This window comes from Monopterus albus, unplaced genomic scaffold (assembly GCF_001952655.1).
Source record: "Monopterus albus unplaced genomic scaffold, M_albus_1.0 scaffold186.1, whole genome shotgun sequence".
Classification (NCBI taxonomy): Eukaryota; Metazoa; Chordata; class Actinopteri; order Synbranchiformes; family Synbranchidae; genus Monopterus; species Monopterus albus.
Window position 1 is genome coordinate 2,343,490 of NW_018128066.1, and position 14,423 is coordinate 2,357,912.

Here is a 14,423-nt window from a genome sequence, read left to right on the forward strand (position 1 = left end):
TCATTCATCAGTTCCTCATAATACTCCTTCCATCTTCTCTGCACACTCTCCTCACTTGTTAGCACCTTTCCATCTCTGTCTTTAATCACCCTTATCTGTTGCACATCCTTCCCATCTCTATCTCTCTGTCTCGCTAATCTGTACAAGTCCTTCTCACCTTCCCTCGTGTCTAACCTGGCATACAACTCATCATATGCTTTCTGTTTGGCCATTGCCACCTCCCTCTTCACTCTACACTGCAATTCCTTGTAATCCTGTCTACTGTCTTCAGTCCTTTCTACGTCCCACTTCTTTTTAGCTAGCCTCTTCCTCTGAATGCTGTCCTGTACTTCCTCGTTCCACCACCATGTTTCCTTATCTTCTTTCCTCCTTCCAGATGACACACCTAGCACCTTCCTACCTGTCTCCCTGATCACTTCTGCCGTAGTTTCCCAGTCACCTGGAAGTTCTTCCTGACCACCCAAAGCTTGTCTCAACTTCTGTCTGAATTCCTTCTTTCTTTTGCAACTTCCACCACTTGGTTTTCTTTTCTGTCTTTCCTCTCCTCTTCTTCCTGACAACCAGAGTCATCCTACACACCACCATCCGATGCTGTCTGGCTACACTTTCTCCAACCACCACTTTGCAGTCACTAATCTCTCTCAGATTGTCTCGTGTACACAGAATGTAGGCATAAGCTTAATATACTTTATCCAGCATTTGTAATTTAAATCCATAAAGTCTGTTGTATAGTGTATATTACCTTACATACCTTAGTGTAACTATCAATTGTACATATCCATCGCTAAATTAGTTCTGACTGTACAGACTGTAGCTACTATGCACTCTTCACTGCTGTTATTACACTTCTGGTTAGATGCTAAACTGCATTTCATTGCCTTGTACTTGTACATAGTAATGACAATAAAGTTGAATCTAATCTAATCTAATCTTTCTCTTTCACTCTCATCCTGCAGGCTCTGGCTCTTGGGGTGCGACACAGCTGATATGCATCACCTGATTGCCGACTTCCCTACTTATAGTGTTGGCAGATGCTCCCTCATTGCCAGTACATTGAGGGTTTTCATTGCCACACTTTGGTCACGCTATGTGCGAATCTACACTGTTCTCCAGCGAGACTTCAGTACTCCAGCACTTTCCAATTTCCTCCACTTCCTGATTGTTTCACCCAGCACCTCTCTGAGGGCTTCTGCCTCAAGTCCTTGCTACAGTCAAGCTCCACCTACAGCAGTTCGCCTCCTCTTAGCTACACCACTTCAACTCACCTCCTCTGAGCCCCCGGCTACCCTCTCTCATTCTATGCAAACCAGCCTGTACATGCTTCCTGCACTTGGCTCCTTGGTGCCACAGCTATCACCGCCCCAGGGCTTCTGTCTAGGTCAGCTTGCCTCTGCAGAGTGGGATCCCCTACTCCAGGCCTCTCTGCTACCTCCTCTGATCAAGCACTCCAACCTCTACTAATTACCCACAGACTGCCTTCTCCTCTGTCCCTGGCCATCTGCTCTACCCAGCTCCCAGGTCAGTGTGTGACATTTCAACTATCACGTTCATCTTCCCTCTGCTCTCTCTGCTGCTCCAGAACCCTGGTTTATCTCCCGAGCATCCACTCAGTCTTCAGTCCACCAACCCCGGCCTCCTCTGTCAGACCTCATCGGCAATGTTGACTGCTTCTCTGTTTACCTGCACTTTTATTGTAATAAAGACTTTGATCAGAACTGTGTTGTCTGCCAACTGAGTCCAACCTGCTTGCTCAACTTGCCCCTGTGAGTGAGCTACCATAACAATTTCATCTTTAAGTGCAACTCCAGCACTTTTGCATTGCACAGCCATAAAGCTGTGAGATCACTGAAAGATAAAAAAGATAAAATAAAATAAAACCCGAGTAGGAGAGACCAAAATATCTGGATTTTAGCCCCAAGTACTCATGCCCCAACACATGCCATCATCAGGGTTGTTTCCTCAGACTTCAGAAATATCCCCTAGAAACACAAAAAAAACATATTACTATCAGAGGCTGAAAATGTATGTAAAATTGGTGGAGGATCCCTTTTAATGTCATTGTAGAACTAAAACTAGAAAATGTAGTACATAGACATATATTACCAGCAGAAGGAGCTCTTGGTTTACAAATATACTTTTGAGCCCTGTGTGAGCCATGCCACAAGTTTGTTTCATTTACTGGTCTAGCAGCAAACAATATTTACAGTAGGTGCATGTGAGGAGCAGAACACTTGACAGGTTTAATTCCAAAACATGATATCACTATTTTGGGGGAAATTGCTTTGTGTTTGATAACTCACAAATGAACAAATAGGATTTTAAATGTTACTAACATAGATGACAAAATTTATATATTGTATTTTACTTTCTGTATATACATTGCATGCACAATGTGTGTACAGTGATGCAACAAAGGTAGGATTAGACTGACATGTCTAACTGTTGAGTCAAATTTCACTCTGTGTGTGTGTGTGTGTATCAGTGTTCTTAGTGACGTGGTAAACTCTAATCCATTCATAGCAACACAGTAGATGTCCATTAGAGTAATGTGCTGCTTCACATCTCTCCTTCTGTCGCCTTGTAGCTTTCCCTCACTCTCTCTCTCTGTCTTGTATTTTCTTCCATGCCTGCTACAAATTAGCATTTGAAATATGTGTTGACACTGCATTATTTTGTCATTTAACGCTTCAATAAATGTAGTAATTTTAGGCATTACCATAGTTATATCACCTAAAAAGAAATCTGCACAAATTGAATAAAGCTACTGTGACAGTAACCTCCTATTTGTAATTCTCCTGCCCCAATCATTGTAAATCATTCAACTCAAAAAAAACAACTCACCTGGTTGGTTCAGGTGATGAACTGTCATTGCAGTTCAACATTAAATAAACCAGCTAACACTTTGATTTGAAGCATGGTATCGCACTATAACTGCAAACGTTGTTCTCACCACACTATTTCTGCCAGTGCTCTTTGTCATAAAAACAGAAAGGAAGCCAGTATGGTTTTATAGTTATGATGATTTTATTGGCATTTTCTAAGGTATAACTTTACTGCAATGGTCACAGTCTGGAAAGGACACGAAACAAAAATAGTGGCAGTATTACTAATAAAAATCAACCTCTTTTCTGTGTGGCCTACAATGTACCATGCAGTTGCTATGTTAAGATATTTTTGCCTGGATAAATTAATTATTCAATGTCTTCTTGCAGCAGATGGACATGCATAACACTTAATGCTTTACTTGATATTGCTAGGGTTTATTGGCATGGGTAAAGCAGTCTGGCCTGGTATGGGAAAAGGCTGTTGGATCCCTTCTTGTAATTCTGCCTAACAGTTGAACTGGTTTCTGATGAACTATTGTACCTCTAGCTCAACCAGTTTTTAATATCATTATTGATCCTCTTCATCATCAACATTAGCTGTCATGTTTAATGCCCTATATTTGTCAAGTGGTTTAACAGGAATCTATAATGCTGTTCAAACCACAAACAAATGCGATTTTTACACATACATTGAGCCTTATGATACAAACCCATTTTTATGAATTACAAAACATCAGTAAAATTTTCAACTCTTGCTGTTGAATGGTTGAATTTAGCTTCCTGAGGAAAGGGTACATACTATGAAATCGATGGAATCAAATAGTTTTAAAACAGTAGTTAATGTACGGGTGCACTAACAGTCATGAGCACAAAGTTGTCATATCTTCATCCAAATGGCTTAAATACTTACAGTTACCTATATGAGTATCCATGATCTACTATATTAAGATCTGAGTGGTGTTACATCTACATTAAATAACTATTTAAACAGTGGCCTTGTTTGCAAGCTGTGAAAGGATACATGTTCGCTGTATTCATAGCAAATCACTATGGTCTTATCATGTAGCATCACAACATCTTAAATGATGAATACACAGTGTGTTTTACATGGACAGCATCAGAATACTGACATGGGGAGAGGGCATCTTAGAACAAAATGTACCTATACAGTTTTTAATTACACAAGATTTAACAAAAGAGTGATGAAAACAGGACAAGTAATCTAAATCAGTGAAGCCATTTAAGAAGTACTATGTACAGTGTGGAGAGAGTGTGAGTGGACATTGTGTAACACAACTATTATAAATAAATTAAATTTAAAAAATAAAATGAGCGGCAACACAGAACAACATTGACAATAAAGAGAGGACAGCGTGGAGGAACATGATGGGCTGAATGTAAGTTGGGTTCAGACTTCCACATGTATCACAATCACAATCAAAAGAAGTGGGTGCCAATTGTTGGCATTCGGGGCTGAGCTGGGTTTGGTTGGCATTAATTTTATGGTGCCCAAGGTTCAGAAAAAAAGCATTGTTTGCTGCAGTTTAGCCACTGCCCAACATCTTTGTAGCACGCTGGTTTGCCTCATCAATCCTGGTCTTGTTGGAATCAGCCTGAAAGTGAAAAGCACTGACTGTTACACAGCTCACCTAGCAGTCCCCTCAGGAAACATGGGAAAGCCAAAGGGTGTGGATGAGTCACTTCAGAGAAGACCTATGTGCGGAACTGCATTGTACACAGTGTACAACAAAGTACACAATGAAATGTTTAATACTCAGACTTTGACAGACTGGATCAGATTTTCTCTATCAGTGTGTCAAATTCAGGCTCAAATTAGCACAACTGCATCCACTGTGACACAGAATGTGACCCATGATAAATATCAGCTAAACGCTACATATCTACTGTAATGACCTGTAATTTCTTACTTCTAATCTCTGAAAAAATTGAATTTATTGTATTTGGGCCTGAAAATCGTAGGAACATGCTATCTAACCATATAATTACTGTGAGGAACCTTGGAGTCATCTTTGATCAGAATATGTCCTTTAAATCACACATAAACAAAGTCTCTAGATCTGCCTTCTTTCACCTGTGCAGTATCACTAAGATCAGGAACATCCCATCTCACAGTGATGCTGAAAAACTGGTCCATGCATTTGTTACCTCCAGGCTGGACTACTGTAACTCTTTACTATCAGGATGTCCCAATAATTCGCTAATCCAATCCAAATCCAATCTAATCCAAAATGCTGCAGCCAGAGTACTGACAGGAACTAGCAAGAGAGATCATATCTCTCCCATATTAGCTTCTCTCCACTGGCTCCCTGTAAAATTCAGAATAGAATTTAAAATCCTTCTCCTAACATACAAAGCCCTTAATGACAAGGCTCCATCGTATCTTAAAGACCTCATAGAGCCTTATCATCCTAACAGAGCACTTCGCTCTCAGAGTGCAGGTTTACTTGTGGTTCCTAGAGTCCACAGAAGTAGAATGGGAGGCAGAGCCTTTAGCTATCAAGCTCCGCTCCTATGGAACCAACTCCCAGTCTCAGTTCGGGAGGCGGACACCCTCTCTACCTTTAAGATTAGACTTAAGACTTTCCTTTTTGATAAAGCTTATAGTTAGGGCTGGATCAGGTGACCCTGAGCCTTCCCTTAGTTATGCTGCTACAGGCCTAGGCTCCTGGGGGCCTCCCATGATGCCCTATGAGTGATTAATATATTAATAATATTTTTTTACTTTACCCACAATACAGTATTATAACTATAAATTATTACTTTAACTAAATCTATAAATGTAACTACATTCTGTCTGTCCCTGTGGACATTCATACCTTTTCCTAATATTAATACAGTTAGGCCTATACATGGTTATTACACAAAGCAATCTTGAAAATTTGTCCCCTTTTCAGCTTACTTATTACCTCGTTTCATAAATACAATAAATGTCTCCTTGTATTTCTTCCTTGAGCCTCACGCTATTTTATAAGCAGTCCAGGAACTGAATTGTAGTTCACTATTGCTAATATTTTGGAACCTTATACTTCTAAATGTAAATCCTGTTAGTACAGTTTTGTCCAACTTTGGATTAAACTTTACTTTGCCACTTTAACAACCAGGATAGGTAGTTGCCTAGTAACAACTGAAAAGGACCTATTTTCATCAATATGTATTCATTTAGAATAGTGAAGCGCCTGCAATTCTATAGAGATAATGCACTTTCTAGCACCAATACAAACCTAGTGTTCTCTGTACGAGTGGTATACGTACACTATAGTGGTCATTGTACAGTACAGTACCTTCTCCATGATCCTATCAATCTGGCAGTTCTGGGTGTCGATTTCTTGGCCCATGTCTAGAGCCATGTGACGGAGATTGCCAATAATGCTGCCCACCTGCTCCAGGTTCTCATCCATCTCATTCTCCCGGGCATCATTTGCTACCCTGCAATACAAAGACAAATGTTATCAGAGCTGTTGTCCTATGTTGCATCACGCTCAAGAACACAAGCCTCACAAAACTGTATAAAACAATACTGTACATGGCAGTACAAGTAGATACAATATGTTTTAGATGAGTTCCAATAAAATATTCAAATACAGAAATGTTTAAAAGTATAATAAGGGCAATTGGTTACTGCACGGACTGGGTTGGCTAGAGGCTGTCTGGAGATTCATTACCATGATCACACAACTGTGAGAGTCTTGTTTCCAAGGAATCAAAAAAATCCCAACAGGAGGAAGTTACCCTGATAATTCACTATAACCCAAAAGACTTGCAACATGTTATATAGTATTACTTAGTCATTTCTAACCAGAGGGTCAGGAACCCTCCAGTGAGCCACTAATAGAACTGAGGGGATTTTGTGCACTTATTCAGTGCTGCTCTAATTTAAGTGATCACGTATCTGTGTCCAAATATACCACTGCACTGTAGACTTTTTCAAAATATAAAATGACTGCAATCCTTTATTGAACCCTTTCTACTAACTGCTGAACTTGCCCTGGTTCGTCTGCAGTCTTTCAGTCTGGACGTTTTACAGTCTAGTCCTATAGTAAGCTGAGCTAAAACTGTTCCAGCAGAAAGTAGTATGAAAATGCATCACATTTTAAAGTCAAAATGGGCAGTCTGCTGCAGGACGAATATTATCTACTATTATACAATTATGTATGTAAACAGTATCACAAATACAAAAAAACACACAACCACGCACAAGCATTTATGCACAGAAACAAGCAAACATGCTAGCTTGGGTGCGCGCACACACACACACACACTTACCTGCGGATGAAGCCCCCACTGATGGCCATCTGTTCACGTTCATCCACCACTCGAGCACCTGGCTGGCTGTTCACCACTCCATCCTGGTTCCCTCCCCACGCTTGGCCCCCGCCCTTAATTCTGCCACACACACATTTTGGTCAGGGGCACTGTAACATTTATATTGTGTGCTTGTGTGTGTATACACATGTATTTGTATGTGTATATCTATGCATGTGCACCTCTGTACTTGTTTAAGAATGCAGCCAATGCTATCTTCTTGTAGCCTTCTCCTGCATTGTGGGCGTCAATAACTTTCATTTTCAGGGTCTTACACAGCTGCTTAGAGGAACCCATGGTTGCTGGGTGTCCACAAGTGTGTGCACAAGGTTTGAAGAGTCAAAGTATTTGTACAGCTTTGAAATTGGCATTTACCAATGACAGCTGTTGCTGTGCATCAGATCTAACGAGCTGATTAAGGTCTGATACCTTGTGAGAGACTTTGAGACTCTGGAACTCTTAGGGTGCCCAAACTTTTGCACCATGCCATAATAATGTTTTTATTTTTTATTTTTGTTCAATTTATGGCATAAGAAGTAACTATGCATCACTGTTTGCAGAAAATATTGTGCATTTTTTCCATTTCCAAGAGAAACTGTGTTAACATCTGTTCAAATAAAAAATCACCAAAATCTGTTATTTATCAAGGGGTGCCAAAACTTTTGCATAAGACTGTATATGTATGCATGTCTGTGTAAGAGCATGTTTTGTAGCAACTTGCCATTAAAACATGTTTAGAATGCACTGAATAATATTGTTTCAAGCCAATGCACCTACTAAAAGCAACATACCAGCCACATGTGATAAAGTTACATGCACGCATTAGCAGTCTGTTAATGAATAAATAGATCAAACATGCAGATCAATTGAATCTGAGAACAATAAACTCACATGTGACTTCTTTTAGAAGATAATAGTGAGAAAAACCTCTCCCACAAGCACATACAGAAGAGTACAAACACAGAACATAATAGCTAGACTTCAGACAAAGGAGACACAAATACAGACAATCACAGGAACATAACATGCAAGGCAGAAACATAGTACATGTGTGACATTGGAAAGGTAAACATCTAGGGGAACAGGATCAGATACATGCTTTATCTATTAAAGGAACCCCAAATTGTTCAATCCATTGTGAAAAACCAAATAAAAAAAAAAGAAAAACTGTATATGTAATCCAGTAGCTCTGATCAGCCCCTCATTTCATCTGGATGGATAACATGATGAGCTGTATAAAGGCAAATAAGCAAATGTAATTCTCAGCATTTGTTTTATTATGCTTTCAGTACCTTATTGCTGCAAGACACCCTGCAACGCAGTGAACAAAATTTAAGCTGTTTAAATGTCCACTTTTCAATGAATAATTTCCCACTCCATGTTAGTATTGTCTTAAGGTGGAAAATCACACCCACTAGGTGCTGTAGACAGTCTACACCAACAGGCAAGAATAATTTTTTTTATGCTATTTGACCAAGGGCTGCCATATAATGAGCCCAGATCAGATGAAACATGTGACATAACCACAGGATTACATAACAAGTAGTTCATCACAAGGAAGATGTAAGAGCTATTGAATAACAACAACCTGCAATGATCATATATGGAAGTAGAACCAAAGTTGAGCAACTGGAAGCAGAAAACCTGTAATATGCCTTCATACAGGAAGTAAAAACTTCAATCCAAAATGATGTAGTGACTAAAACAAAACTGACAACTCCTACAAAATGACTGCTGTGATTTGTAACTAATCTATTTTATTTATTTACATGCTAATGTCAAGATCCTGTTTTGGAGGAAGGTCTCCTCTGCTGATATACTGTACTGTATTTAATTTGTTACAAAAATGTAGTAATACAGGTAAAGCCAAGTAAAAGACTACTAAATTAAATAATACTAAAATTTACCATTTCAAATCAGAGCATACACATTTTCCCCAACATCAAGGTTTTTTTATTCTGTTTATGCCTTTGCTCAATAAATATTGTAATACCTGACCCATGTACTGCATTAAGGCATCAATTAATTCACTCCCAGACGACTGACTCAGAAATGTTTGTGCACCCAACACAAAATAATCAATACAGCTAGTTATTTCTCATTTTGCCAGCCACTTGTGTTTTTTTTATAGCCCTGAGATAAACATACAGTCATTTTGCCAGCCACTTGTGTTTTTTTATAGCCCTGAGATAAATATACAGGTTCCAGAGTATAGTGTGCACAAACATGACTCAATGGCCATAGTTTAGCTGTGAAGGGCCAGAGAACAGATGACACAGTGTTTGGCAAAACTGACGCTAGGAATCCATTTTTGTACCAAAGCCTTCAAAGTACAATTAGGGGATTTAATATTAAAATGGCATTACCCTTTGTTGAGCATGCTCAGAGAAAGGTTTCCCTAATTCATGCATGATATTTCATTATGAAGGACAGTCCTGAAGGAGGAGAGGGAAGAGCCAGTTGAGGCAGCTTTAGTCACAGTCAATAGCTAGCCTGGCTCTGTCCAACAGAGTTAGGAAGATGGTGAGTGCTGTGACCCTGGTCCTTGCTGATGTCGCTACCTGCTAGAAGACAATCTCTCATCCAGTGTGGAATGAAGGACTTCTGAGCGCAACAGCTTTGGAATTAGCATTAGACCTAATGTGCATGTGTTTGCGCTGTTCATAATCTTTCCCTTGATTGGTCTTAACTTAAGCAAAAACACCCACATGGCATGCAGTGCTGGTGCCTATTCAGGCAACGTGTTGCTGTGGCTCTGGGCCTGACTGCTCACATCACAGTTCATCATGCTCTATACACCAGAAGCAGGCAGACAGATAGAGGCAGCAGGCACTGAAACATATGTAGTCAGGCGACACAAGGAGCACCTACTTGTTACACGGACATGTACATAGACCACAAAACTGTCCTAGATTGTTCAAATTCTTTTCTGCGTCCTTCATGTCCTTATTAATTTGGTCCATCCCCTCGTCGATGCGCTCCAGTTGTTCTGATTACACACAATGTCATTTTTCCCAGCAAAAGAACGAAAGCACGTGAGGAGAGAAGAAGGGAGGAAGAAGTTGGGAGTGGAAGAAAGGGAAGGGGAGTAGCGAGGGAAACAAAGGAGAAGAGACAAAAAAAGACATTGTGACAAGATAGACATCACTACCACCACCAGACAGGCAAGAGCGCTGGGCTCCTGGCTGGTACCTACTTTTTAATACATGGGCATATCAGACCACAGCATTGTCCTAAATCTTTTAAATCTTTCTCGGCCTCCTTCAGGTCTGCGTTCACCTTGTTCATGCCCTCCTCCACACGATCAAGTTGTTCTGGTGAGGACAAAGGCATGAGAGCAGTGAAATAAATTGGACTGTTTTTTGGACTTGCTTTCTGAGGCTTGGCGCTCTATGCTACAGTGTAAGAGGCAAAATGTTTAGGCTAAATGCAAAAGGCAAAGCAGATTGCAAGCATCAAGATGACCTGGGTATTCTTGCTTACACAGTGAATAAAAACAAATGAAATTTAATTTGTTTTTTCCCTTAGATTGTACATTTTTCCAACAGCTTTTGTTTCCTATCTCCATCCAGTGAAACTGATCATATTACTGGTTAAATATGTCATCTGAGTGGCAGTAGCAACACCTGTATCAGTAGCAGAATGCGCCTTCCTCAGATACATCTATACAAAGGTGTTATATCTGCCGCTATGACAGTATGACCACTACTGTATATCAACTGGAACGGAGAAAGAAAGACATTTAAGGCTATTCTGTCTTCAGGAACAACACACACAAGATTGAAGTCGATCAGGAACCAACTCATGAGATCCAAAAGAAGTAAAAAGGGGAAAAAAGAGGCAGAACAGAGAGAAAGGTGACAGTGTATTCATACACACACAGGGTGTACATAAAAGCAAAGGAATGAATAAGCAACTAATTAATTAACAAATCATGTAATGAATATGATGAAAAGTATCAGTCAGGCACATGAAGTCATGCATGCTTCCTTACTTGGATGGTCAATAGGGCACAGAACTATAAAAAAAATCTGGTTCAAGGTCAGATCCTCTCTCTGACAGGTTAAAGGCTGAGGGACAGGAGAGCAGTATCTCCATCAGTGGAATGGGGTGTTTTGTCTTCCAGGAAAAACTAAGGTTTGATTACTTCAGAAGACAGACATGTTTAGGCTGTACAGAAACAAGAGCTACTCCTATTGGAAGGGAAAGTTCCAGTATTTCACCACTCTGCTGAAACTTCCAAAAGGAGGCTCCATACAACAACATACAGCACATAGTGATGGCAAATTACAACCTTGCTTTACAGCGTATTTATAAAATTGTCATTAGTGCTGTGTGTACACTTGCTCAAGTACTATCCATGACCACAGTTTTCAGGTAGTTGTACATTACTTGTGAATTTCCATTTTTATGCTTTTCTACTCCTCCAGATTTCAGAAATGCGGCACTTCATACGACAACATTATGCGAGTACATTTAGCTAATAATACTGTTCGTTTACTTAAAGGCCCTATAAAGATACAGGTCGCTCTATTCATTTCACCTTATCAGACTGATCCTATCTTGGATTTAACAATGGTTTATGTCAAACAGCCCCAGTAAACAGGGCAGAGACACAACCTGCTACAAAACAGGGCTCTGGAGAATCACATGTTCCTAAACAAAGTCCTTCTCCCTCTGATACTTCACAAATCCTTCTCATTTGACTGAGCAATTTATGTTTGACTTTATTTTTCTCTCTGCAAAATTAGAATAAGTTTCACTTCCCTAGATACCGTAACTAAGAATCAGAAGTAGGGAGGGAGTCCGTATCTGTACTCTGAAAATAAACAGAACAAATAAACTGAACAACTGTTTCATAAAAATGACTACAGATTAAATTCAGTGAAAAAGATTCTTTTAAAAACTAACATGGATTTTCTGCTTACTGTATGTACAGAAATCTACATCTACAGTAGGTAAAAAAAACAACAAAGAGCTATATATAGTGCTAACAACTAAATGGCCTTTAGCTGTAAGGACCCCACCCACCCCCAGCACGGACTGTTTATACCCCTACCCTCTGGTTGGAGGCTCAGAAGTGTGAAATGCAGGACGTCTAGGCTGAAAAACTCTTTCTTTCCCTCTGCCATCAGACTCCTAAACAGCTGACTCAGGATCTACCTCATGTAATTCCATCTGTACTGTTTACATTATCTTTTTGCACATGCACAATTGCACACACACTGCTGAGTGTACACTCATCTATTCTGATGCTGTACTAGGTAACTTAAACTTGGTTTAAGTTACCTAGTACACCACAGCTCCCACGTAGCATATATTGCCTTTGCATTATATTGTGTTTGTGCTGGAGCTGCTAATATATTGTTGCCCATTTGGTCCTCAGGATCGCGTTAGTTTCTGTGGTAGTTGTATTTTAGCCATTAGGTGGCAAGAGAAGAAAAAACTGCTTTGAGTCAACAAGCATGGTGGTGTGTTTCACTCTCCATCTAAAGCCATCTGCCTGTTTGTAGCCCTTCGAGTGGCAATATGAGTAAGTTTCTGAGTTTAATATGAATGTTAGACATGATACTGATTATTTGAGTAAGTTTAGAATGTGTTAATTTCTGATAATTTGATATTTGTGTTACAGAGTAGTAAGCCTCATATAAAACTACATAGCATTAACTCGAGCAGTTTCTGTGGACATTGATATGATTTATTCGATATTTAATTTGATTTCTAGACAGTGAATATTTCTCTGTATTTTGTATCATTTCAGTTTCACACTTTTTTTGCATTAAATCCTGGTTAAATACAACACTTGCCTGTTCCCTGGAGGAAGTGTTGCAAACAAGAGCTTAGCTGGCTGTGAATCTCAATATAGGACATCATTGTCATCATTGAGTGCAACAGTACAGTGAAATCATAGCGCTCTGCGAGGGATCACAATAAGACTGGGAGTGAGTAACACACATTCAATGTCAGCAGTCATACTCAGTCATCATAATGGAAAAAAACAGAAGTGGAATCCCAAAACAACAAGGAAACCAAGTCATTGCGCTCCTGTCACTCTGCAAAGTCCTCAAGGTCGTCAGGAAAAATGACTGTTAGATCATTAGCAGGATCTTCAAAGTCATCAGCATCAACTCGAGTCAGTATGGCTGTAGCCCACGCGCAGGCAGAAGTTCAAGCAGCAAAGGCCAGATTAGCCTACGCTGAGAAAGAGATGAGCATTAAAGTGGAAAAGGCATGGTTAGAAGCAACTCTCAACATTCTCAATCTTCAGAAAGAAGCAGACGCAGCCATGGCTAAAGCAGAGGTGATGGAGTCTGTAGCAGCTCAGTATGTTGTTCCAGAGCAAGGCAAAGACCTGAGCTTCTTACCGCTACAACCAACCGGGGAACAAAGAGTGAGTGAATATATAAACAAACACAGTTGCACCAATATGGCTCGGGAAAGCAGAGATACATTTCAACATGACACTACATATCAGGAAGAACAATTCAAACAACCACTAATGTATGCACCTATGCACGCCAAACAAGAACCAAATCACTACCCAATTCTGACACAAGATGGTGCCAAGCGACCACAGCAAAAAGGTGAAATGCAACAATCCTCTCACAATGTGTTACAATCACAGCAGAGGCCGAGTTCAAATAATGTTGATGCCGCAACAAGTGATCTTGCCAGATTCTTAGCCAAGAGTCAACTAATGATTGAAGGACTGACTAAATTTGACGATAAGCCAGAAAGTTACCTTAGCTGGAAAGCCACATTCCAGGGTACCACCGGAGATCTTGATCTTATGGCTAGTGAAGAAATAAGCCTCCTCGTGAAGTGGTTGGGCCCTGAGTCTTCCGAACACAATAAGAGGATAAAAGCAGTCAATGTAAAGCACCCATCTGCTGGTCTGAAGATGATATGGACAAGATTAGAAGAATGCTACAGCGCACCAGAAGCAATAGAAAACTCCCTGTTTTCAAGAATACAAAACTTCCCAAGGCTCTCCAGCAAAGACCCTCACAAGCTTTGAAATCTGTCAGATCTTCTGTGTGAACTGGAAGCTGTAAAGCTACAAGGATCTTTACCTGGTTTAAGTTACCTAGACAGAGCTACAGCAGCAAGCCCAATTGTGGAGAGGCTGCCCTTTCATCTTCAAGAAAAATGGACAATGATGGCGTCAAAGTTCAAAGAAGACCATAATGTTAGCTTCCCACCCTTCTCATTGTGTGGATGCTGTAAAGCATCCACACTATGCTATCCTGTTCCATCCATCCCTCCATTTTCCTC

At 40.1% G+C, this 14,423-nt stretch overlaps 1 protein-coding gene across 1 annotated transcript in view; it reads right to left on the bottom strand.

The window, feature by feature from the left end:
• Positions 1 to 4,355: 4,355 nt before the first annotated feature.
• The window catches only part of LOC109969932 (synaptosomal-associated protein 25-B-like), a 49,505-nt gene continuing 39,437 nt past the window's right edge, over positions 4,356 to 14,423 (bottom strand). Inside the window, exons 5-8 of the mRNA XM_020617158.1 lie at positions 10,020 to 10,137; positions 7,110 to 7,229; positions 6,128 to 6,272; positions 4,356 to 4,438 (exon numbers count right to left, since the gene is read on the bottom strand). Of these exons, the coding sequence (XP_020472814.1) occupies positions 4,370 to 4,438; positions 6,128 to 6,272; positions 7,110 to 7,229; positions 10,020 to 10,137 (452 nt within the window). The 3' untranslated portion in view covers positions 4,356 to 4,369. The remainder of the gene's footprint in view (positions 4,439 to 6,127; positions 6,273 to 7,109; positions 7,230 to 10,019; positions 10,138 to 14,423) is intronic.